The following is a 23176-nucleotide window of genomic DNA, read 5'->3' as shown; positions in this document are numbered from 1 at the left end:
GCTACTCTTCCTGAAGGAAAGCAGCTCAAGGCCACTCTACCTGCACCCCAAAGGCAAATATATACAGTAGTCAATGTGTAACTCAGCCTCCTACCCAATCCCACAAGTCCTCCTTGCTGGCAGACCACGTTTTTTAATGCTTCTCTCCATATAGTTTGATGAATTTTGGCTCTCCTGAAGGAAAGGAGCAAAGATGAGCAGACACCTCTGATTACACAGCCAGCCAAGCATGGTGTTGCCTGCGCCAGCTCCTGCTCCTCCTTTCTGCCAACTAACCCCAGTCTTGGCCTCCAGCAATCTCACCAGCCCATGCCAGAGCCTCTCTGAAGCTCAGAGCTTGCCAAAGACTTTGCAGAGAGCTCAGCCAACGACCTCCCTGGCCTTGGCCATGGTGTATCCCCTGCTCCTCTGGCCCAGGTATCCCTCGAGCAGAGCCTGTCCATCTGCCAAAGCCTGAAGCAGTTTTGCAGCATGGGCAGACCTCACCTGGGGTCTCCTCAAACTCCTTGTCTCCGGTGAGGTAATACAGGCTGTGTGTAGACCCCAACAGTGCTGGGCAATGCCTGGCTGTCGTCCCACCGCTGTGGTCAAGAGAGTTGGGGTGGAGGAGGCAGATGTGGGCAGAGTATGGGCAGACTGATGCTGTGGGTTTCTGACCTCGCTGCAAACCACAGAGCGTGGCAAAGGTGAACCTCCTTCAGTGACTGCAGGTTATTTCTATAGGCGTTGCCACAAAAAAAGGCCTCTAGGTAGTGTAGGTGTCATGCAAAGCTGGAGTGACACAGGCAAATACGCTGCTCTGCCATGCAACTGTTTTTCCTGGCGCCTGCAGAGCAGTAACTAATAAATCCAGTCTAAAAAACAAACTCCAGCAGGATGAAGACCAAGGAGAAGATTAATAGAGTAGACCTAATGCACACAGATCTATGAGACTTTTACAAATAGATGAGTGATCAAACAGAATTTAACATCTAAGATAGAGGCAATCATCTTCCCTTTTCAACCTGGATTTTTAATGAGGTGCTGTTTCGTCCCTGGTAGGACACAGCATTGTAAGCCATCAAGTCCCTAACACTGACACAACATCTCTTGCATTCAGGACAGAATAAGAGGATGCAGAAGCAGGAGATATTGGTTTCTTACCTCCAGATCCCTCAGGACTGGATGATCTTCAATGCCAGGGAAAAGCACCCTCATGGTGTAGGTTCGGTAATCGAGGAAAGGGATCCCAGCTCCATCCAAATCGCTTGTCAGCTCGTGAATATCTGTCTGGAGCTCTGCAAAGGCTGACACAAAAAAGGCACAACTCATGTAGCAATGACAGTCCACATCAACCGTAGCATGATGGGAAAGGCCCTCAGACCCATGTGTATGAGACTAAGTCACAAGTGGAGAAGCAACATGTGGAGAGGAAGAAGGTGGTGGACAAGAGCAGTCTCACCTTTCTTATAACACAGGCTCTCTCTGGACTGTGAGTTAGCAAATGCAGTTAGGACAGGGTGGAGGAAGGCTGGACTCAGGGAAAATAGGCAAAGTCAGACTAGATCTAGGCTTGAGCATGCCCACAGGGTTCAACATTCCTTTTGCCTGTGTTATTTTGTCTCAAAGCTTTGTGGCTGGATGCCTCTCTTCTACCAACAGTGACACAGTGTCAGCCTTCCTTGCTTATCCTACCTTCTTTGCACTCCAGTGCCACCCTGGACTCCAAGTTGTCCATCTGCATCTGCAGACGCTTGAGGGTGAGGTCGCTTTCTCTGGATTTGCGCTTGTACGCAATCAACACAGCCACGATGAAGATGATGAGGAGGCCGCCGGCCACCGCAATGCTGACAATAGCTGGCAAGCTGAGAGGGCTGTCTGGAGAGATGTAGACCATCCCTGGGGAGAACTCCATCCCTCCTACACGAGCCTAGAAGGAAGGCAGGAAAGAGTTGCATTGAAACTGTCGAACAAGCAGGAGCACAGAGGAACTTCATCATTTCTGTGACTAAGGCTGAATAATGAGTTCCCTTGTCTCCCAAGCTAAACGGATCACGAAGTACTTGGAGAGAGAACAGCTTAAAAACACCTGAAATGTCATATAGAAGCACCTCTGTTGACAGAGTGACCATGAACCCAACCAACAAAGGACTTGTGGTGAGACAAATCTCACCAGTCCCAACGCCCTGACTACATATCAGTCTGGGCTTCATTCTGGGTTTTCCATTCCCTGTCCCGAGCAGTTATGTTGTGCTGGACTGCCCTGATGACACCTAGTCCCAAAATGCACACAGGACACACAGCTCATGGTTATGGTCTGATGGGTCTTAACCTTACAATAGGACAGGGGACATCTGACCCAGGCAGCTAGCACAGCAGGAGTCAGTACAGTGGGAATGAAGAAATCAGAGTCACAATTTGCTTTTGACTCTTCAACTGGAGAAAACTCTATCTGGAAGCCACTGGGATAGGAAAAAAAACCCAAAACACAGAAACCACAGAGCCTGGCCCATGCTCTTTACAGCCCCTCTTGCGGGCAGGGTGACCGCAGATGCTCACCAGTGGGACAGGGAGCTGAACGCAGCTTTCTGCTCTCCGTGCATTCCCAGAGGTTCCCAGGGCTGCTGCCAGCCTCTGGAACAAGCTGCTGTGTGAGGACTTTGCTTTTAACAGCCAGAAAGAAACCCTGCAAGCAGTACTGCTGCAAGCCCAACAAAACACTCTGCTGAAGCAAGTCTGTTTGTTGGGAGCCCATTTTTACAATACGAACACCTCTCCCAACAGTAATCCCATGGGATACTACTTGCTCAAGGCTACTGTAAGGTTGTTCAAGGCTATTTGTAGAGTAGGAGAAGTTTGAGTGGCAGGGGGGAAAACACTGCTGACTAGCCTGAGGTATAAAAAGAAGGCTTCTAGGACTGTGCTGTGGTAGGGAAACACTGGTTATAGATCAACAGAGAGCTAGGAAGATGCCATGCACAGAGCTTGAAGGATCGTGACGTGGTGATGAGCCTCATCACTTCACCCCAGCTGAGCTTTGTCATGGAGAGGAACAGCAGGCTTGGCACAAAGTGCAAAATCTTGCTGCCAGGCAGAAATGCAGTCAAGATCCCAGGGCTATGTGCTCCCCCTCCCACTGAACTGGGACCATTACAGCATGTAATTGAACCTTTTTCTTCCTCCTTTATAAGGAGCTCTCCCTCACCTTTCCAGCTCCCACAGCAGCTAGTAAAAACATCCCCCACATCCCAGCCTGGTGGCTAGCCTTCTGCTTCATCCCACTGGCTCTCAGATAATCAGTCCGTCTCCAGCTTTGCTGTATACTCATTAATCCCAGGCCTCCCATGCCTCAGCTCAGGCACCTACTCGGGTTTCCTCTCTAGGTTGCAGGAGGAAGAAACCAGCCCCAGGAGGAAGGGTTGGAGCCAGCAGAAGAGGCTGCGAAGCAGAATCATGAATTAATGGGAAGTTTTCCAGCTGCTCTCGCTCCTCACCACCATAGCTCTTGCTGGGGACATGATCCCTGTGACACCGACATCTCCTAGAAATTATTCTGGCCCAGTTACAACCTCTGAGAAGATGTCTGTTTTGCTCTAACACCAGCTGTAGGCTGTTCCTCAGTGGGTGCCCACCAAAGCCACCTAGCTGTAACCTTTACGTCTTGGACAGGACAAAAGTGAATGCTTGGAAAGATCTAAATTCCATCCACAAAGTCCTCTCATGCTATTTTGGGATGGGCTCTAGAGAGATAACAATGTCCACAATGAGAAACAAACCCAAATCTATGCTCATCTGTCCAGGTAATACACTTTCAAGGTGACCATTCCTGTAGCATGACACTGATGACTTGTAGAGCATCTTCAGTGGCCAAGGAACAACCTAGCACCCACGTAAGTTGAGGATGCAGCAGTAAGTAGTTTTCCCATCTATTTCAGGATACAAGGCCCAACTGACTTATAAAATCTGCATGGGTCAGAGGTTTGGTATTGGTATGGGGCATGTTCAACTGAGAAGACAAACTACCAAATTCACATGCTAATCTATGCACTGAAAGTTGTTGCCTTTTGCCCCAGACTACTGCCCCAAATCCTTCCAGCAAAATTTGCTCACCAGTTCTCACAATTTCCTTCCTGTTACAGCGGATCAATAAATAGATGCATTATATTTCATTTCACTGTTTCCAACAGTGGCCCTTTTCCTCCAAGCCCTGCAGTCAGATGAGTCCATTCAAGGAGTATCAGACTCGAATCAAAGAACCCCATCCCAATCCCCAGTGCAGGTCCGTCCTCAAGGCTCGCAGAACAGCCTGACTCCATGGGTGGGATTCCCCTCACCAAACACTCGATGTGCACACCTGAGTTAGACATTACAGCATGCTTTCACAGTCAATACAGAGAAGAAACACTTTTAGAATGTGATTCATGTGAGCTGCTTTTGATACCTGCTTTGATAATAGGATGAGACGTTTTATTCAGTGGAAATTCCCATTTCTCTCCATTAAATATAAGGGGATCTAGACTCCTAAAGGTAGGAGTCTAACAAAGTTAGCCCCAGTGTGTTCCTCTCTAAAGGTGGTTTCACCACTGGGAAGGTTGCACAGTCCACGAATCAAACTGCCATGATCTGAGGGAATCTGTCTCTTGAAGAAGAAAGCCTGCAAGGCTGGAGTATTATTGTGAGCATTTAAAAGAAAAACAAGCAAATATGTAGATATAGCCCTACTTTATTTCTTGGGCCACTGAGTGTTTCTGAACGAAGCTGTTTATACCTTCCAGAAGTCTGAACATGAGCCCTCCATATTACCAGACAACTGTTTGGCCACCTGTTAAGCCTATTAATCATGAATTTGTTCTAAATGGTACTATGGCAGATCCCAGTTTTCCCCAGAAAAGTCTTAGGGACCACCTGTAGCTGTTCGGGAGTTCCTGTTTTGCAAAACTTGACTGTGGTAGTGTCTTCCCTAATGCAAGTTTGCCCTGGCCAAATGTAAGTGTCTACCTCAGGATGAGATGAATTGTACCCTGAATTTCAATTGCTATATTTGACCATCTCTCCATTCACTGTACAAAAAGTCTAGTGTGACTTTCAATATGTAAGTGCCTGCATTAGATACCAGCGACCCTTCAGATATACTCCACTTCTTTACTGCAGACCTTCTCCAATATAGTTACTTGTGGATCTTCCTCATGTCTCTTTCTTTTCCTTGGAAAAGAGCTTACCTCTGAGTTTTAGTCAATCTTTTTTAACCATTGCTCAGGCCTTTTAGTTCTTCTCTATTTTTTCAAATATTCAACTCTGTCATCGTACAAAAGATAGCTGAACTAGATCAAAAACACGTTGACATCAATGTGTGTCATTGTCACTGTTCCTTCCCTTAGAAATAATCTCAGTGTTGCAGTGGTTGATTTACTCCCGTGGTCCCCTCTCAGATCTAGGCCACTTCACTTTGCAAGAAAGGGTTTGTTCAGCAACTTACTCAAGGTCACACAGTAAATTGTTGGCAGAAACAGGAAGAGAACCTGGGACAGCTACCTGTCAATTATCCTGACCATCAAAGTGACATTCATGTGAAACATGGGGATACATTTTGTACCAACCCCAGCAACAGAGATGTTGTGCCATGCTGGAGGAGGCATTTCCCAGCCCAGCTGTCCCCCTGTTAAGTTCCAGATGTAAAGTCCATCCTTGAGCACTGGCCACCATCACAGGTGACCTTCTGTATTTGGTTCCCAGCCCAGACGCTGTCAAAGCATTGCCTCAGTGTTGGCAGTTGAACAAGATATCTGTAACTTGCCCCTAATACTGAAGCTCATTAACAGGCTTCAATGCGATCATCTTCCTATGTTTCCAGCAGCATCTCTTGTTTGATCAGCGTCCTCAAAAAGGGATTATTTTTTTCTCTATGGCTTCGCTTAAGCTGTCCCAAGCTGCAGGAGCAGCGGAGTCTTCCCAATTAGTAAGACCTGACCAGATGTTCATCCTCCCTGATCCCCAGGGGTTGATTATTGCTCACCTGACTTTGAGTGTTGTCTCTCTAGGATTGGCTTTGTCCATCTCTGACTAACCATATGTTTAATTATATTCATGAAAATGACAGGGAACATATATTGCCTTGTTCAAAAGCTTTGGTATTCACATAGAGAAAATCTCTCCCTTCATTATTGCTCCTCTTGGAGTGTCTTAATGTGCTTTACAACGAATCAAGAGCCACGGTATATTTGCATGGCTGAAAAGGATTATTACCTCTATTTTCCAGATGACAAACTTTGGCACAGAGAAGTTAAATAGCCAGTAGGAGGTCTCCCTGCAGCAGTCACAAATGAGACCCAAAATGGTCACCGTAAACTCTATTTTCTAAAAGTACCCAGAAAACTCTCTTTTCAAAGAGCCATGCAGCATGTCTCCATCAACCTCTATGAGTGTCACTGCATTGAAATAAATAAATATGTGACAGATACAGCTTTGGGAGGGCAACAGAGAGGTGAAAGAAAGTTGATCACAGGGAATGAGAAACATTGGTCATCTGTATGCCTGATGTCAGTTGTTAGCTTTAGTTGTGTTTCCACCCACAGCTTGGTACAACTCAGATGAGTTTGCTGATGTGCTGTTTATCAAGCAACAGCACTGAGGAATGCAAATGACTGAGAGGAAAGTAAAGAAGGAGTGAATAAATCAATGGTGAGAGGAGGAGAAGCTCCCTCTGATGTAATCACTAGGTCCATTTTTCACAGGTTCCAGGAAGGATATGCAGGAGCATACTAAGTTGTATAGATGTCAAAACCTCAAAGTCCAGTCACACTATTGTCCATATCATATTTTTTTTCTCCTACATAAAAGCAAATTTTAGCCACCAGCATGTTAGTAATTGCTGGGGACTGTGCTGAATTTAACAAAGTATTGCATGTAGGAAACACGTTACATATATGAACTTATTGAGCATCTAGGGTTCATACAGATCATACAAAAACAGAAGAGAGGCAAACTTTCCTAAAGGGACTTGATTATGAAAGGTTTCTCACTGTCCACAAAGGTCTCCAGGTTACTCTTCTGCTCTTCTACTTCTCCAAATTACTCTTGATTGGGATATTATAACAAGAAGGGGCCCTGATGTTTATGGGATCTACAGAAGGCAAATGGGGATGCACTCCTGGGTGATCTCTGCCAGCTCTTCAGTATTGGTGTGCCCTCTCAACCCACCCAGGGAGGGAAGGCTGAGGATTAAGCACCACTTACCATCACTTTGTGCCGTCCGATGAGGTTTGGGGACTCACACAGTAGCTGCGCATCTGATACGGTCACTGCACAGGGCTTCTCACCAACCAAAACCGTATAGTTCAGCTTGGCATTCCCTCCTGCCACTGGTGGGATCAGGTTCTTGCCCTAGATAGAAAGGAATATCACCACCCCCCCCAAAAAAAACCATGTTAGGAAAGAGTTTGCCTTCCATCTCTAGTTTGCTCCTGTGACACAAGATTTAACATTGCACTTGACATTTGTGGTTCACTATTAGCTAACACAGAGAAAAGCCAATTTAGAAAGTCATGCAGAGGACAGCTTGGATGGCTACAGACTGTCATCAGTCAAAACAGTCTGTTCTGTTCCTCTCTCTCTGGAACTAAATGAGAAATGTTGCCTCTAAGTCTTGCACAAGCAGATCCTCACAAAACTTATTCAGGCCAAACATGCAAAAAGGTATTCTGCAGGCACAATCATTTCTTTGCATGTTCACCACTTAAAAGTTCTGATACGGAAATGCTCAATCATAAAATTACTTCTCTGTATTGCTGTCCAGATTACAGAAATCACAAAGGACTGGTGTCAGATTTAACCAGGGGTGAGAGGAAGCTCTTGAAAACCCAAGAAATACAGTTGGGTATTTAATTACCAGCCCTGTTGCAGTGGTAGAAAACGTTCTTCTCCGGTGAACAGCAGTGGGTACAAATTTAGGCTGCACATAGGTAGCTGCAGCAGGAGTTTATATTTTTTAGTTATGGGTATTGGCAGATGCTGAGCAGTGATTTGTGCTTGCAGATGGTGACTCTGATATGATAAGATACAGTAGGTGCAACAAGTGAAGGAAATTTCTGGGATGCAATTGGGATGCCACTGTGATTTGTGGGGTGCTGGCAGACACAAAGAGGCAATGGGTGGCAAGTGTTTGTCTGTCTTTCCTCATCCAGTCCTTGGTCCCCACCTCACCTTCAGTATGATGGGACTTCCTGGCTTCAGCTCCAGGATCCCCGAGGGATTGAAAACCTCAAAGATTGGGTTTGGGTAGTACGTGAAGTTGGTTTTGTTGAGAATCAGCAGAGACTGCACGTTGTCAAGAATGAAGCCAAACTCCTCTGGACGCTCAGCAAGCTCAGACTGGTGATTGGGGTCAACAGCCAGTGCTGGAGCCTGGCAGGTCATCTCTGTGCTGTTCTGCACCTCGCAGTTCTGGAAAAAGAAACCCAACACAAGGAGAGTTTATGGAAAATGCCCCCAGCCCTCTTGGTGGGCAGATGATACCTCCCAGTGAAATGCTAGCCTACCTACTGCCAGAGGACAGGGAAGAACAGACTTCCTTGGTCATCGTGGGACAGGCTGGTGCTCCACTGCTTCAAAACATACCCCATCCCCATCACGCAGTCAAGGCTGGGAAGGGATTAGGAAAGTTTTTCTGGGGCAGGTGTGTGGGGCAGTTTGCACTGCAATTGGGCATCCTGTGCTTCTTCCCTGAGGTGGCTCAGCCTCTGGGGTTGCCAGAATGAGCATCTTCCCCTAACCTATTTCCTTCTGGAAACAGAAATTTCTTCCTTTTTTTTTGTATGGCAGAGACTAGTCGAAGCCTCACTACCACCCTGCAATTAGCTCTCACACTCTGGGGAATCAGTCCAAAAGTGTATGTCCGGTGCATGCTCAGTTGTGCCCAGGACTCCTGTTTGACCATCAGGTTACCTGGAATGAAGCCCAGGAAGCAGGAGTGGTGAAGACAGTTGGGTAGGACTCAGGAAACCCTGAAGTTGACTTCCAGCCCTGTCAAAACGCTGCTTCTTTCGTGTATTTGAGACATGGATAATAGATTGTGAAAGGTGTTTTATCCTGACTCCCATTTTAAACAACTAGGAATTAGATATCTGGTTGTCCTTCAGGATCTGAGCCTTCATCTTTCTGTGTTGTGGTTGCTAGCACAATACATCCTGGTCTCACCAGGAACCAACAGGCTCTGTGGGGAAACAGCACCAGCTCTGTGGGATCCCGACTGTGCTTGGTATGAGAATCTTCTCCAAACTACTCCAATATCTCCAGCATTGACAGCAAACTCATTATCACAGCTAGCGTAGCTCAAGTGTTAATATTGCTTTGGCTCAAATCAATAGAGAGGTAAGTGACCTGGACCAGCCAGTTTTATATTGTAAAGTCAGATGTTCTTTGCTGTAACAGCTCTTACAAGGAAGAAAAGGCACCAGAGTACTTCCCAGCACAAAACTGATGGGCAGTTCTACACGAGCATGTTTGAGATGATGAATAGGCGTCATCATCTGTACGATGGCATGATTGTTTGAGACCATTGTGTCAGACAAGAGCTGGAGTCTGCTGGAAGAATAAGATGAAGTTATGCAGGCTTCTAATTCTGCAGGAAAGCTAGGTGAGTGTTTGGCTGTGCTGTACCAAGAAATACAACATACTACCAAACCATACCTATGAATATGCATAATCAGTCAGACCAGGGCTTTCGCAGAGTTCATGAAGGACTGGAAGATTGCCAGACAAGATCCACATCAGACCAAGAAGCTAATCTCAACAGCTATTTCCTGAATCTGGAGAGGTGACAAAATTGCTTTGGGTTTGGCTTTATGAAGGGAGCTATTAGTTCATGGCAGAGTTGGGATAAGACCAAAATTTAGGTTCCTCAATTTGAAAATTGCAGATGCAAATTAATCTACCCCATATTCCTGCATTTTCTTTTCGGATCTACCACAGCTTCACCGCTGCTCATGTGGCAGTAGATTTTTTTAATGTCCACAAAGTGTTTTGAGAACCTTGGGTGGAAAGCCCATGGATTAATCTTAAAACCTGAGAAATGCAGAGGATCTGGACTTTCTGCCCCCACCCCAATTAGTCCTTCTGTATTTTTTGCTTTTGGAGCTGCTTCTTCTGGGATGTTTTTTCACGTGTTGTCCCAAGAAGTGCCCATACACAGACAACACCTTTTCAGACGCTGTTGCATGGCCCCATCATCCAACTTACTGGAGGTACCAGCAGATGTTTCCTGCTCCTCAGTTTCCTCATTGGAGGTGCTAAACTCACACCTTTTATAGCTCTATCAGGAGCTGCTCAGCAGCTACTGGCAATTGGCTCTTTCCAAGTGAATTGTCCTCCCAGATCTTGGTAAAGTTCTGCTGGTCTCTACAGAGCTACATCTGATCCTCAGTGGTCACTGAGAGTTGAATCAGGCTGTAAATCTAGCTGGTTAAACCTGGATACACTCTTGCAGGATCCCAAATAGTCCAGGGAGTGGACACAGTAGTACCAAAGAGTATTATTTACAGTCCCTTCTGATACCAGCATGCTCAGCTAATAATCTGAATTTGGGTCTACTTATGCATGGGCATGGCTGATAAATAATGTAGGTCATACATGGGCCAAGAGAGAGGGCAGATATCCCTGAGCCAACAGAAGAAACAGGCTCAGGAGCTGAACAAACTTTTGTGATGCCTCTCTCTGGTTCCTCTTTGGTCCTGTGCTTCTTCACGGAGAGATGATGGGGTGATCTTTCTGAAAGCAAGTCATCCCCTCTTTTCTGGATGCAATAGGAGATTTCAACCTCCAGAGCTGGTAGCCAGACCCTATCACGACCTCGGACATGTACCCTCCTGTGATCCCCAGCTCAGCAGCCATACTCACGTTGACGTGTTCCTTTCCACCATGCTTTGCCCGGATCTGAGGGTTTTGGATCAGGTCTAGGTGAGTTCCCCACACTGCAATGGGTGTGTTGCCGCTAGAGAAGAAGAAATGAAAGAAGTGCATGAACCCAGCTATAGATATCAGGACCGACTGCACCAGCAATGGGTTATCTGTATTCCTAAGTGTTGATTGCAAAGTGTCTGACCACATCTCACAGTCCCATAGGAAGGGAAAACAAAACAAAAAAATTTTCCTTCATTCATAAGGTGAGAAAGAAGTAAACCCACATCCTTGCTAAAACTGTCACATCAAGCAGCATCTGGGTGTTTTTCATTGTTAAGACGCAGCAATCACAAGCTTCAGTAATGAGAAGAGTGGGAAATTTAACAGGGGCTCTTCAGAATGGCCCACAGACTGTATCTCTTATATCACTTAAAGGAAGGGAGCCCCCAAAAATCCTCATAGATACTGTCCTGTGCAATCAGCTCTTGAGGATTCAGTGCTACCTTGGTCGAGGGCTGCAGTCCTATCTTGCATATTACACCTGCTATAAAAACATCACCCTGAATAAGATGTCACCTCAGTGAACCCACTTCAGTGCTGCCAGGAACCTGGGCCTGCAGCATCTAGTAGAAACAGAGACAAAGTGTTCAGCCTTGGTGTGCACAAGCCATTTGCTCAGTTTCTATTTGGTGATCCAGGCAGACAAGCTCTGCCATGTGTGTTAGATCCAACATATGACAGAATAGAGATTTCCAGTCACAGTGCCCCTTTGCTCAGGCAAGGACTGTTTCCTGAGAAAGACGATTCATACAAGCCATGGCGCTGCATTTGGTAGATTTTCTTGCTTTTATAACGTATCTCAGCCCAGCTTAAGATGGGGAGATGTAGACAGAGGCCTTCTTATTCCCTGCAGTAAGTGTCACCAGAAGGAAACAGCTTTCCGAAACACCCTTCTTTCCTTTCCCTTGCCTCCTGCAGCTGCAGCCAGCAGCACTGTTTGTGGGACTTTGGGGAGCAGAGGGGAGGGAGGAAGGAATCTGCAAAGGAGCATTCCCAGGCTTCAGTAGGAGCTGATGCATGGCTTTGAACGTTGTGTTGAGGGGAAGGATTCACCATAGACAGCTTTGGCCATCCCAAATCAAAACAGCGTTGCTCTACCAGGGTGAGCTCTCCCTTTGCAGAACTGTGGCGGAGGCAATGGGATGCAAGGGCTGAAAGGGGAAGAGTTATCTGAGAAAGCAAAACCCTTCAGCTGTCAGGGCTCACGCAGCCAGGGCAGGATGAGGAAATGTCATCAACAGGCGGCCCCATCCCTGAGGGTTTCCCGGGGTGAGGAGTGCTCTCATCAGTTTTGGCACCTGCCTCCATAACTCGCCTTGGGAACTGTCCAGGCTACAATTTATTTCCTGGAGTGCTCTGGCTGAGAATGGGAGGCCATGTGGAAATCAGTGGGATTGGGAGAAGTTCAAAATCCCTTTCCTGCCTCCAGGTAAACCTACACATACATGAAAGGTGAAAGAAGTGCCTTATAAATGAGAAAACACCAGACGATAAACACACTGTAAGGAAGAAGCCTGTGTTGGCCAACAGATCTCCAGTTCTGACCTTTGTTTTCCATGTTCCTCATTTATCTTCCATTATTAATTAGATGGGGCAGGTAGGAATGAAGGCAAATATACATCTCTGCTCAGCAGTGTAGCTATGGGGTTTCAGTGAGTTGGCTGCGCCAGCTGGGACCGTGCTTCAGCCCCTCCAGTTACACCCACACTGATAAACCAAACAGTCAGGACACCAGCTCAACCACTGGCTGGTGGCCATGGATGCTGATAAGCTGTTAGTAGTACCCCAGGCAATGCCTGGTCATGGTTCAAGGGATAGCAAGGGCCAGGGAGCACTCCCAACAAGCAGGATAGATGAAGCTAAAATTTCTTTGAAGGAGGAAAGATCATTGGTGGTATGGATGAAGGCTATGCATGCTCACTAGCTTCAGGACCAAAGAATAGACCGGGATTAAGTACTTACTAGTTTAAACATAGCCTATGTAACCAAGAAGCCTGTAAATTTGGAGTAATGAGCCATGAGTTCTGCCAAAGAGCATTGTCACAACAATATCTTTGGGCAGGTGCTCCTGTGACACTTGTCTGAGAGGTTCCTTATGGTCTTTCATTCAAGCAATGCCTGTACAGACTGATCCACAGTCAGGACAACATTTGACCTTGAGTTTGGCAGAGTACCTCAAGATCTTGCTCTCTGAAACCATCAGCTGAGATGGGAAATTTCTAATGGGAAATTTTATGGGGTAAAACTACATTTTGCCATTTCCATAAAATCTGCTTGGATGGTTGAGTTCTCTTGAACGCACAGGGGATCTCTTCTGAAGTCATACATCCACTTACAAGAGACCTCCCCCTCGCTGCCTTATAGAAAAAATACCCTTGCCTCAAAATTCAGCTTCACTTTAAGTATTGCTGATATCACCTCGGGAGAGCTGGCTCACCAGAAACCAGAAAAGAAGGATATAAACCGAGTTGTTCTTTCTCCACTGTCCTGGTTCTTCTGGATTTTTGGCTGTGAGCCTTTATAATTTTTATTATAATTTATTATTATATTTATTATGAATCTCTCCTGATTCAAACTAGAAGGCATTTTGTATCTTTACTCAGCTGAAAGTTTTACGTGTTCCAGACATATCAAATGTGTGCGCATATGTACAGATATATGAGTCTGTGTATATATACATAAATACTTTCATTTAATCAAGCAAGTCTGTGCACACAGTTTTAAATCCATGTGTTAAAAATTCTGTATTTGGTTTGGAAACTGAGCTTGCAGGCTCAGACCGCAGTTATTAAGCACAGCCACAGCACCAGATCAGAGAGGGGCCTTTTCTCTGAAAAAAAAGCCAAAGAAGTTGTGTTTGCTAAAGACGTGAAATCACCCCCAAAGCCTCTCTGGCTTGCAAATCAAGCAAATAAAACTGTTGCTTGCCTTTGCATGAAAACCACCAGCATTGCCTTTTGCGTCTGCAGGTGAATGCCCAGTCATGGCCACTTCTCGACCAGGTCGGATCAGAGCCCAGAGACATGCTGCTGCCCAGCAAAATAACAGAGGTGCCAAGTCTACAAGCTTTCTTAATTTAATTCTTTATTGTCCCAAAAGCTCTGAGTATAATTTTCTGTCTGCAGACCCAGATAATTGCTGGACGTAACTCAAATCAAACCCAGATCAAAAGTATTAATGGAGCCTCATAAAATTCTAGTTACCTGCCAGCCCTGTATGACTCTTTTTTTTTTTGGCTATGGGAATAAATTAGCAGTAATCTTTTCTTTATTGTCTTGGAAAATGGCACTTGAGAAGGTTTTAAGCCAGGCTCAGTACATTCATTCACTAATTTTGCAAAGCTGGTTTAGTAGCAATCATCTATCCCTCAAAACAGCTTAGCCCCACAGCCAGGAGTGATGAATCAGAGAAGCACAGTGGATTTGCTGTAATGAATCATACCGCATAACAAATATACTGAGGAACAGCCTCCTCGGTCTATCTCCAGATCCACGTGTCTAGACTAACTTATTTCAGCCCAGAGTTGGCTGCGCTTTCATCCAGCTCTGTGTGGGGAGGCTTTACTCCAATGCTTGTCTCCATTATGACCTGCTGGACGGAGGTCCACAACTAATAATTAGAGTGTTTAAAACTGTCCCGGACACCCTGAACCACAGTGATAATCCTGGATATTGCATCTTCTCTCTCTGCACCCTCTTCCAAGGTTATGCACGTTTGGAGTGGTTCAAAAGTGCACAAGGAAGAGGATGAAAGCGCGTAGGTCTGGTTAAAATGAGGCACCTGTTAACGCTCAAGTGGATGCTTTCTGATTTCAGAGACGCTGAAAAGAGCAAAGGGTAGAGGTGGTACCTGAATGATGAGACAGGTAGAGTCCCAGTCATCCATCCTGGCAGCTACATCCCCTGCAAGTAAGCTGGCACCCACTAAACAAGCACCTCTTCTTAATTCCCTTTATGCTGGGAGGTGGGATGGGAGATCCAAGGCAGCAAGCAATGGGATGCAGAGTCTCTGCAACCCCAGCCTGGGCAAAGCTTTGCCGATATACCCAAAGCATCTCCTTGGCTGTTTCTTCATCTCTTGCTGGCAGCTTCAGCAGAGAAACCAAGGAGTAAATGGGCTCTGGAGAGCTTCTCCTCTCATCTCCCAGCCAGACCTGAGGCCAGGCGGAGGAAGGTCCCCGTGCTGCAACTTTCCTGGGGATAACAGGGGAATTCACTCTCCTAGGCTGTCAGTCTTGCACCTTTTAACCGGCACTGAACTCACTTTAATAAGGAAGGGAGTAAAGCGATTTCTCATTTCACTGATAACCTGAACTCTGACTGAAAATAAAACCCCCAAATGGAAAATCCAGACACTAAAGCTTCTGGCCCAATGTGCAAAGATTCAATCCGGCTAAATCGGTAAATTCCTTCACGGTAATTAAAAGCACTAATTGATTTGTGAAAACATCTTCTGGATGGGAGCTGAACCGGGGGGATTTACAAGCCCTGCTCCTAATCCCCAGATACCCCCATCAGTCCAGTTTGACAGGGAAGCAGCGAGCTGCCATGGATGAACGAGGGGAGACTAAGATTTTTTATTTTGTATCTTTTCAAGGAAATACCACTGCATTTAATGACCAATTTCTCTCTTCCCGAGGCCATTTCTGCAGGCTTCTGAGAGCATTTGGGTATCACTTTGATGCCTTCCACAACCAGGGCAAATGCTCCTCTCAGACACCTTCATGTGAACCCTCTGAATTCACCAAAGCAGCATCAATGGGATGAAGAGAAAAAGGGATGCCTAACGAGGAGGAAGGCTGTTTGATAGGGCAGGGACCAGGGCTCCCTTTGTGTTTCATCTCGGGAGACAGCCCTGGGGCTTTCAGGCATGACAGCCAAACAAGCAATGCTCAGTCCGTGAAGGCTGTGGGAAAGGTAGGAGTTGCTGCTTTCAAACCCAAAGGAGATTCACTTCGCTAAGCACAGTTATGACATCTATGCCTCTGTTTAGGAGATCAGTGACTGGTCCTGCTGCCATGCAAAGCCGTGGACCCAGCCTGATGGGGCCTGAAACACAGTCATGACCAGAAGCACTAGGAATTGCAGCTTTTAGGGATACAAACGTGTAGTTTAACCAGCCCCAGTGGTCCGTAACATTACTCAGACAGGAGCATCCTGGTGCTGGAGATAAACCCTGGGCTGCAGTAAAGAGGGAGAAAGCTTCAACACCAGGTTGGAGACTTGCTGCACCTACCTTTGTAATTAAAGCACAAAGTCTCCAAGGAAAGCTTCTGTTGAGCATTGGAAGCTGGATTTTGCTGCATTAAGCCAGGAAGCTTTGCTCTGCTAGTGAAGGAGGGGTGCAGGATCATTTAGGTTTGGACTACGCGGAATTTGTTTGGAGAAAGGATGGCTCCTGCCCATCCCTCCTGAGACTCTGTGGAAATTTTGTCCTGGGGTACACATGAGCACAGACACAGATTGAGCATCCAAGGTGTTACAAGGAATGCACAAGGCACTGCTCGCCTTTTGGTCTTCCCAGGAGGCAAGTTTACCAGCCCTCATGGTCTCAGGCTCTGGGAAGAAGCTCTGCACAAACCTATTTCTTAGTGAACACAATGCTTGGAAAGCACTTTTCTCTACCCAGGACTGATATGAACACACCAGTGCTGCATTAGAAAACCATGGGAGGTGGTAGGGGGGGTCCATGCTTACCTGAAGATGCTCCAATCAGGCTCGATCCTGAGGATGGTTGGATCCTCTACATACTCATACTGCAACTCCTGATGTATCTTGGCCTTGTCCACTCTCACAGACACCTTCACCTTCTCAAATCCTTCATCTGAGGCAGTGGTGTTACAGACAATGTGCTTGGTAGATCTCCTGTGAGCAGAAGCAAGTAGATATAAACCAGGCACTACCAGCAGCAAACCAAATGGTGCCAAAAAGAGCCCAGCTACTTACTCTTATGTCCTGTGACCTTAACCTATGCTCTGTGAAGTGGTGAAACTCACTGCTACAGGAATATGCTGTGAACAGCGTGACACATTTATGTGAGGAAGTAACATTGCCTTTTCGCTAGTTTAAATAAAACCACAAGAGTCATCATTTCTCAGGTCTCAGAGTGAAAACTAAACCCCAAGAGAAGTCCAAAACAGACCTCTCTCCAGAAGTATTTCTTTGTGATTAAATACTTGATGGATGTTTCCTTCCTGCCTGCAGACATATGCAGCAGCAGCTCATAAAAAGGGGTGTTTGCACCTCAGCTTTCCAGTCTGGGATAATAAAGTTTACTTTGCATTAGGACTGTAAGCCTTGTTTAAGTGCAGCTTGCAGTGTGCCTGGGACCTTTGCATGGGAGGTGCTAATGTAGTGGGAATCATTTTGTGATTATACTCAAAGAGTATTCTGCATAAACCTTTCCTTTTGGGCAGATCTCAAAACCAGCTCCAGGTTGGAATTTTCCAGTGGCCCTTACCTTGCAAAAAGAGGCAAAAAGCCAGGCTCCAAGCACCCTCAGCCTCATCTTATATCCCTAGAAAGGATAAAGCAGGGTGCATCCTTCCCTTGCAGCATGGCACTCGCCTTCACTGACTGCACCCTCCAAATTCCCCTGAAAGACCACGCTCAATCCCTCCTAAAACTCCCCGATCTTTTCAGTAAGCATCCTCAAGCAGCTGTGGTTCCCACTTGGCCTTTTAAATCACAAGCTGTGACTTCACCCTCCTGAATTATAGATGCTGAAACACAGCACAGTCATGACAGGCAGCTAAACAGGTTCCCCAGAGGCAGGAGAGGGAAGGGCATTGCCCCAGGACAGCGGTCCCAGGTCTCCTCTGAATGAGCCCTTCTTCTGCCAAGGACAGGCTGGGAGAAACGTGCCAACTTCATCTTCAGCCTCCACTGATACTGGCAGCGAAATGTGTTGCACTGGGTAGTTTTGAGCTGCGGGAGCCCCTGGGAACAGGATTCAGGCTCATTCTCACAGGGATCAGGGAACATTCAGCAGGTAACACTGACATTAAGCTTCTCTGAACTGCAATTGAACAGGAGCCAACCCAGAGCGAAAATGTTACAAATCATCCATTTCTTAGCACTACAGGACTACTCTGGGATAAAAGGGAGGTGTTTTAATACTTAGACCCAATGTTGTCAGATCTTCTTTGTCACCTCTGTTAAAGCAGGGACATGAAAATGAATCTTTTAAACAACGTACTCCCAGAGCAAGTAGCAAAGCATAGGACCGTGGAGAATCATAGCGAAACTTGACAAGGGGCCATGGAAAAAAGCACATCAAACACCAATCAAAACAATGAAATAAATCCTATGCTCCCACCCGAAAACACACACAGTAAGGTTGCGCATGGTGCAGAATACAAAAGTCCCATTGCTGAATAGACATGGCCACAGGCAAAAGAGGCACTTGAGGGAGCAGGTCTCTGGGCTGCAGAAGAAGTTTCTTGACTATAATTTCTCACATCTTTCAGACTCAGGCACGTACAGTAGGAAGGACTCATCTGTACCTGTAGAAGAGGCAGGGTTGTCGCCCAAAGGTCACGATGACATTGCTGCCCGCGTTGAGGTTGTTGCCCGTAATTGTCACCTGGGTGCCACCCGACACTGGTCCCCGCTTCGGCTTGAGATCAGAGAGTGTCAGAGTCTGTGAAGGCAAAGGGTTGTGTTGAAAACACAGCAGAGGAGCATAGGTACCTTCCCTCTCTCCTTTTAGTGATGGAGAGAGGTAGGCAACCCCAGGGGTTAATCATACGTTAGCTGGACTTCAGAAGATGACCATATCCTCTGGCCAACAGAGGAGCCTAGGGTGACACCAGTCCTATCACAGACACCCTGCTTGAATGTCAAGTTTGGTGGGATGAGTTCAGACCTAACCCCTAACCTCTGCAAGACAAACCAGGTCTTGAATTGGCTGATTGGAACTTAATGGGGACTCTCCACCTCCAAATTACAGAGTTCACAAGTGATGAAAATGATCGAGTCTTGAAAAGATTACTATAAACCCTATTGATCTGAGAAGGGAACAGAACCTGCTGTATAGCTCCAGAGACATGCCCAAAAACTCCCCCTGTGCTCATGGGCTTTTTCCCTGGGAAGGAGGAGAGCTGTGGTTGAGCAGAGCATCTGAGCTCATGTCTTGCCTCTTCCACATGCCCATCGCACGACCCCAAATCTTTCTCTTTTTCTTATCAGACTTGGGTGCTGAGAGAGTCTAGTACTGCAGGAGTGTCCTGCACCGATACAGCACGGCGGTGCTCATGTTGAGATGTACTCTGAAATACTACAAGAAGGAGCACTGTCCAGATGAGCACCTTTTTCTTTTTTCTGCTGATTTTCTGAGCCTCTTTTCCAAACAGAACATGGTGCTGTGTTAATATATCTAAAAGGGACACAATTCCTTTAGGGGCCACAAATCTCAAACCTCTTTTTCTTACCCTCCTGCTCTCCCTTCTTCCCAAAATCAAGATAAAATACTTGTACTCCGAAGGCACAGATCACCCTGTTACCACAATGCAGAGAGGAGACATCCATTTTCAGGGAGAAATTTGGAGTTACAGTTTATTCTTTCATTTGCATTTTAATAGAAAAACTTTCCTTTCAGTCCCAAGTGAAAAGCTACTATATGCATTTAAATGAAGATTATTTTTTTCCCCTCTTTAAGAATGATGACACAAATGCTTGAAGCTCTCCTCAGCTCCTCTGAACGAGCAGGTACATCACGCAGTCACCTTATTGAGCTTTGGAGACCATTAATCCATGTTTATAAAACTACCTGACACACATCACAGCTCCCTGTTTCACACACACAGAGCCCTCTCTGTCCCTGTCCCCCCTCTGGCTAATCATTTTGAAAAACTGCGGCAAGGTTTCCACTTTGCTTTTGTTCAAAATGCAGCTACCGCTCGGAGGAAGGGCTGAACATGAAAATCAGACATATAGCTCTGTAGCAAAATATATTGTCAGAGCTGGATGCTTCTTGTGTTTAAACTTGACTGGTTTTGGCATGATGGTTTGGAAACTGTTTTTATACTTTTTCTGGGAATATTCTCTACCAGCTGTTATTGGGATAAAAGATACAGGAAGAGTATGTGGATGCAAAAGATGCACTTCAGTGTGTAGTGCTCCTCCTTTTTTAGGGTACCACCTCAAGCTCTGATGGCAGCTCCTCTTTAATCCCTTATTGATGGCCACCACCACCAGTGCAAACTACTGCTGACCACGATGGCTGCTGCTGGGACGTGACCTCCCACCTGGGAGAAAAGGGGTTGAGAATGACCAACTCGGTGCACGCAGCCTACACGACAGCGCTGCAATAGTATCTGCTTTACAAACCACAGAGGAACATTTGAGTTAAAGACCCAGAGCCCTTGTCCCACCCGTGGGTGGGTTTCCTGCCCTCTCCACAGAGGTAAATAAACTGGCCGTGGCCTTTTGAGGATCCTTGCAGACCAGAACTACAGCAGCAACGCTCCTTGGCAAAGCGTTGCTGTGTTTCGTGCCGATCTTACAAAAGGGTTTGTGGCTAAGCTTTCAAAGTTGCGATAAACCATTAATTATTCACAGTGGCCTTCATAAATATTGCACAGCATGTTTGCAGTAAAACTCAGCCTCTAGACTATTTACTATTTCTTTGCTGGTGAAAGGTGTTGGAAAACGCAACGGGATCTAGTGGATCTGTAACAGGCTGAAGTGGACAGTGACAATGAGGGAAAGAGGACAGGAAATCTTCTGTACTTTTCTAGGAGCCTGCCTACTTTCCTCTGCTCCCCAACCCTTTACTTTCCTCCAGTACCTCCTCCACACAGGCTGTGCACAGAGAAGCTGCCATCAGAGCTGTGCCTAAACTGACCTCATGGCGCATGTCAAGACCTTGGTTCCCACTTAATTCCTCCCGGGAACAAGGGCAGAGCAAGATGTGACTCACACACAGCTTGTGTGCCTGGGTTTCCTTTCTATAGGTTCAACAGTAGCAGCAGGAGGGGAAAGATGGAAGGGAGACCTGTTGCGAATGCTCTCCTGGGACAAGGATTTTAGAGGCAGACCCAGAAGAGGTGCGATCAGAGTAGCCCACATCACCTGCACTGAGCCATAATATTCTCATCCAAAGCCAGAATAAAAGCAAAATTGCTTCAGCGTCCGAATTGAAAAGCGAAGGGAAGGGTTTTTTGATTGAAAGACCATGGCAATAATCATAGCAACAAAATGAATAACTTAAAAAAAAAAAAAATTATTTTCATTTAGATCACCATAAATTTAATTTTAGCCTACAACCAAATGCTTTGTATCCATTTTGGCTTATTGTACTCTCTAATGCAATTTGCATTTTTGATCACAGATGAGTATAAAACAAACTAACAGCATTTTGAATTTAAAAGTTCTGGTTAGAAATGTGGAGAAGAATTGTTCTAGCATCTATAAACTAAGCTACCTCTTTTTTAAAACATTGAAATTAAATACTCTGTTGAGTTCAAAATATCATGTCTTCCAATTCTTGCAGGAGTGGGGAAGGCTGAACCTATCGGCCAAATTTGGCTCTCTTTTGCTCCAAACCTTTTGAAAAGCAGTTTTCCAGAGGATTTGCTATGCGTCAGAAAGCGACATTTATCTCTCATGCGATGCCCTTCCTTAGTTTTCAAACATCTTCCTTCCCTTAAAGCTGTCACCCACCGTTGCAGGATGCCAAGGCATGTTGTGATGCCTGCAATAACATCTCTACCCTCCCGGCAGAAGGATCGGAGGAAGCCAAGCCACGCCAACAAACACAGCTCCCGCTAGGAAAGCAAGGGACACGGGAGAGGGCATATGATGGGCAGGGTGGGGAAGGTCTGTATTTTTTTTTTTGTCTAGCACAAAGGTATCGAGGTATTCAGCAGAGAAAGCCCTGTTGACTTCAGCTCATGCACGGCTGGGATAGCTGGCAGCCGGAAAGCCAGCAAGCGGAGGGAAAAGCTGTCACGGACGGACACGGATGATCAAAATCGGACAGTAATTCCAAGAGTAGCAAAGGTGACACGCTGAAGTGTAATGTCCTGGAAAGAGACCTTCTGTCTGCCTAGTGGGGGCTATCTCTCAAGGTGTTTCTCTACCCCCACCATGGTAGCACCTGAGTGACATCAGAAAATACAGAGAATAGACCAATTTCTCTAGCTCAAGGGGGAAATCTAAGATATTTGCATTTATTACCAGTTCCCTTTACCATAAAAAATGCTTGGGCATGTGAATAATTTCAGAAAAGATCTGTTCCCTTGCAGGGGTCTAGAGTTTTGATGGGAACAGAGACCCTCTCATCTCAAACCTGCACAGATCTGCACAGATCAAGGTCAGGCGATGCTTGCATGTCCCCAGCAAGGGGCCTTAGAGGAATAAGCATGTCTCTTGGACAATTAGCATCATCAGAAAGGAGCAAAAAACCAAGCTGAGTGTACAACATGTGTTTGGCTCTGCTTCCCTCTTCCATGAGGCTTTCACCACAGCAAAGTGACAGTCTCAGGCTGAACTTGCACCAGGAGTAGTGCAGAATCAGGCCCAGAGCCCCTCTGACTGCTTTGCAAACTGATGCCCCAGCAAGCCAATTTCACAGCCCCAGCAGCCTCTCTAAAAAGAGGAGAGTGGCTGCTCTCTGAGTGCCATCAGCACGCACTGAGAAGTTGTACGTGTCATCCCAGCACTCACCATCCCTAGGGACTTTTGACATCATCTCATAATTCCTTATGGCTAAGTCTTCTCTCCAAACCACTCACTGTTAAAAGCTAACTGAAGCTCAAGCTTGCTGGTGTCTATCGTTCCATCATGGAGCATCCAAAACATTTCCTAATTGCACTGAGCCCCAGTCATACTCTATAGCTCACCTGCAGCCTGGCTGGTGAACTGGTCCCTCCTGATCTACTGCTACTGGGATGCAGCACTGCTTCTCCTGGACACCCAGAAGACCACCTAACGCAAACACCCTTTGAATGTTACATCTTCCATCACTGCTATGGTGACTGCCCGTAGACCAGTCAATGGGAATTTTTGTCCTTGCTAGCAGAAGACCATGGACATTGCACTGACCCGACACCGCAAGGTCTCCGGACGTCTCTGGGCTTGCCGTGCCCCGAGCCGGGTGTCCCTGTGATGGCAAGTGTCCCATGGCCAAGGACTCGTGCCCGACCTGCCTGAGCTCAGCGCTGGGGACACCCTGCATGGCCAAGGGCTGCCGCCCCGGGCAGGCACTGCCCAGCAAACACCAGATCTTTGCGTGCCGGGAC

At 46.4% G+C, this 23176-nt stretch overlaps 1 protein-coding gene across 1 annotated transcript in view; it reads right to left on the bottom strand.

Moving 5' to 3' along the window:
- The window catches only part of PLXNA4 (plexin A4), a 421093-nt gene that overhangs the window by 45044 nt on the left and 352873 nt on the right, over nucleotides 1-23176 (bottom strand). The window contains exons 14-20 of the mRNA XM_010581025.1: nucleotides 18437-18573; nucleotides 16629-16796; nucleotides 10870-10963; nucleotides 8179-8418; nucleotides 7213-7359; nucleotides 1675-1909; nucleotides 1144-1286 (exon numbers count right to left, since the gene is read on the bottom strand). Of these exons, the coding sequence (XP_010579327.1) occupies nucleotides 1144-1286; nucleotides 1675-1909; nucleotides 7213-7359; nucleotides 8179-8418; nucleotides 10870-10963; nucleotides 16629-16796; nucleotides 18437-18573 (1164 nt within the window). The remainder of the gene's footprint in view (nucleotides 1-1143; nucleotides 1287-1674; nucleotides 1910-7212; nucleotides 7360-8178; nucleotides 8419-10869; nucleotides 10964-16628; nucleotides 16797-18436; nucleotides 18574-23176) is intronic.

Source organism: Haliaeetus leucocephalus, unplaced genomic scaffold (genome assembly GCF_000737465.1).
Source record: "Haliaeetus leucocephalus isolate CR32 unplaced genomic scaffold, Haliaeetus_leucocephalus-4.0 Scaffold751, whole genome shotgun sequence".
NCBI classification, from domain to species: Eukaryota; Metazoa; Chordata; class Aves; order Accipitriformes; family Accipitridae; genus Haliaeetus; species Haliaeetus leucocephalus.
Note: the sequence above shows the minus strand (reverse complement) of the source record. Positions and strands in the feature narration are given on the sequence as shown.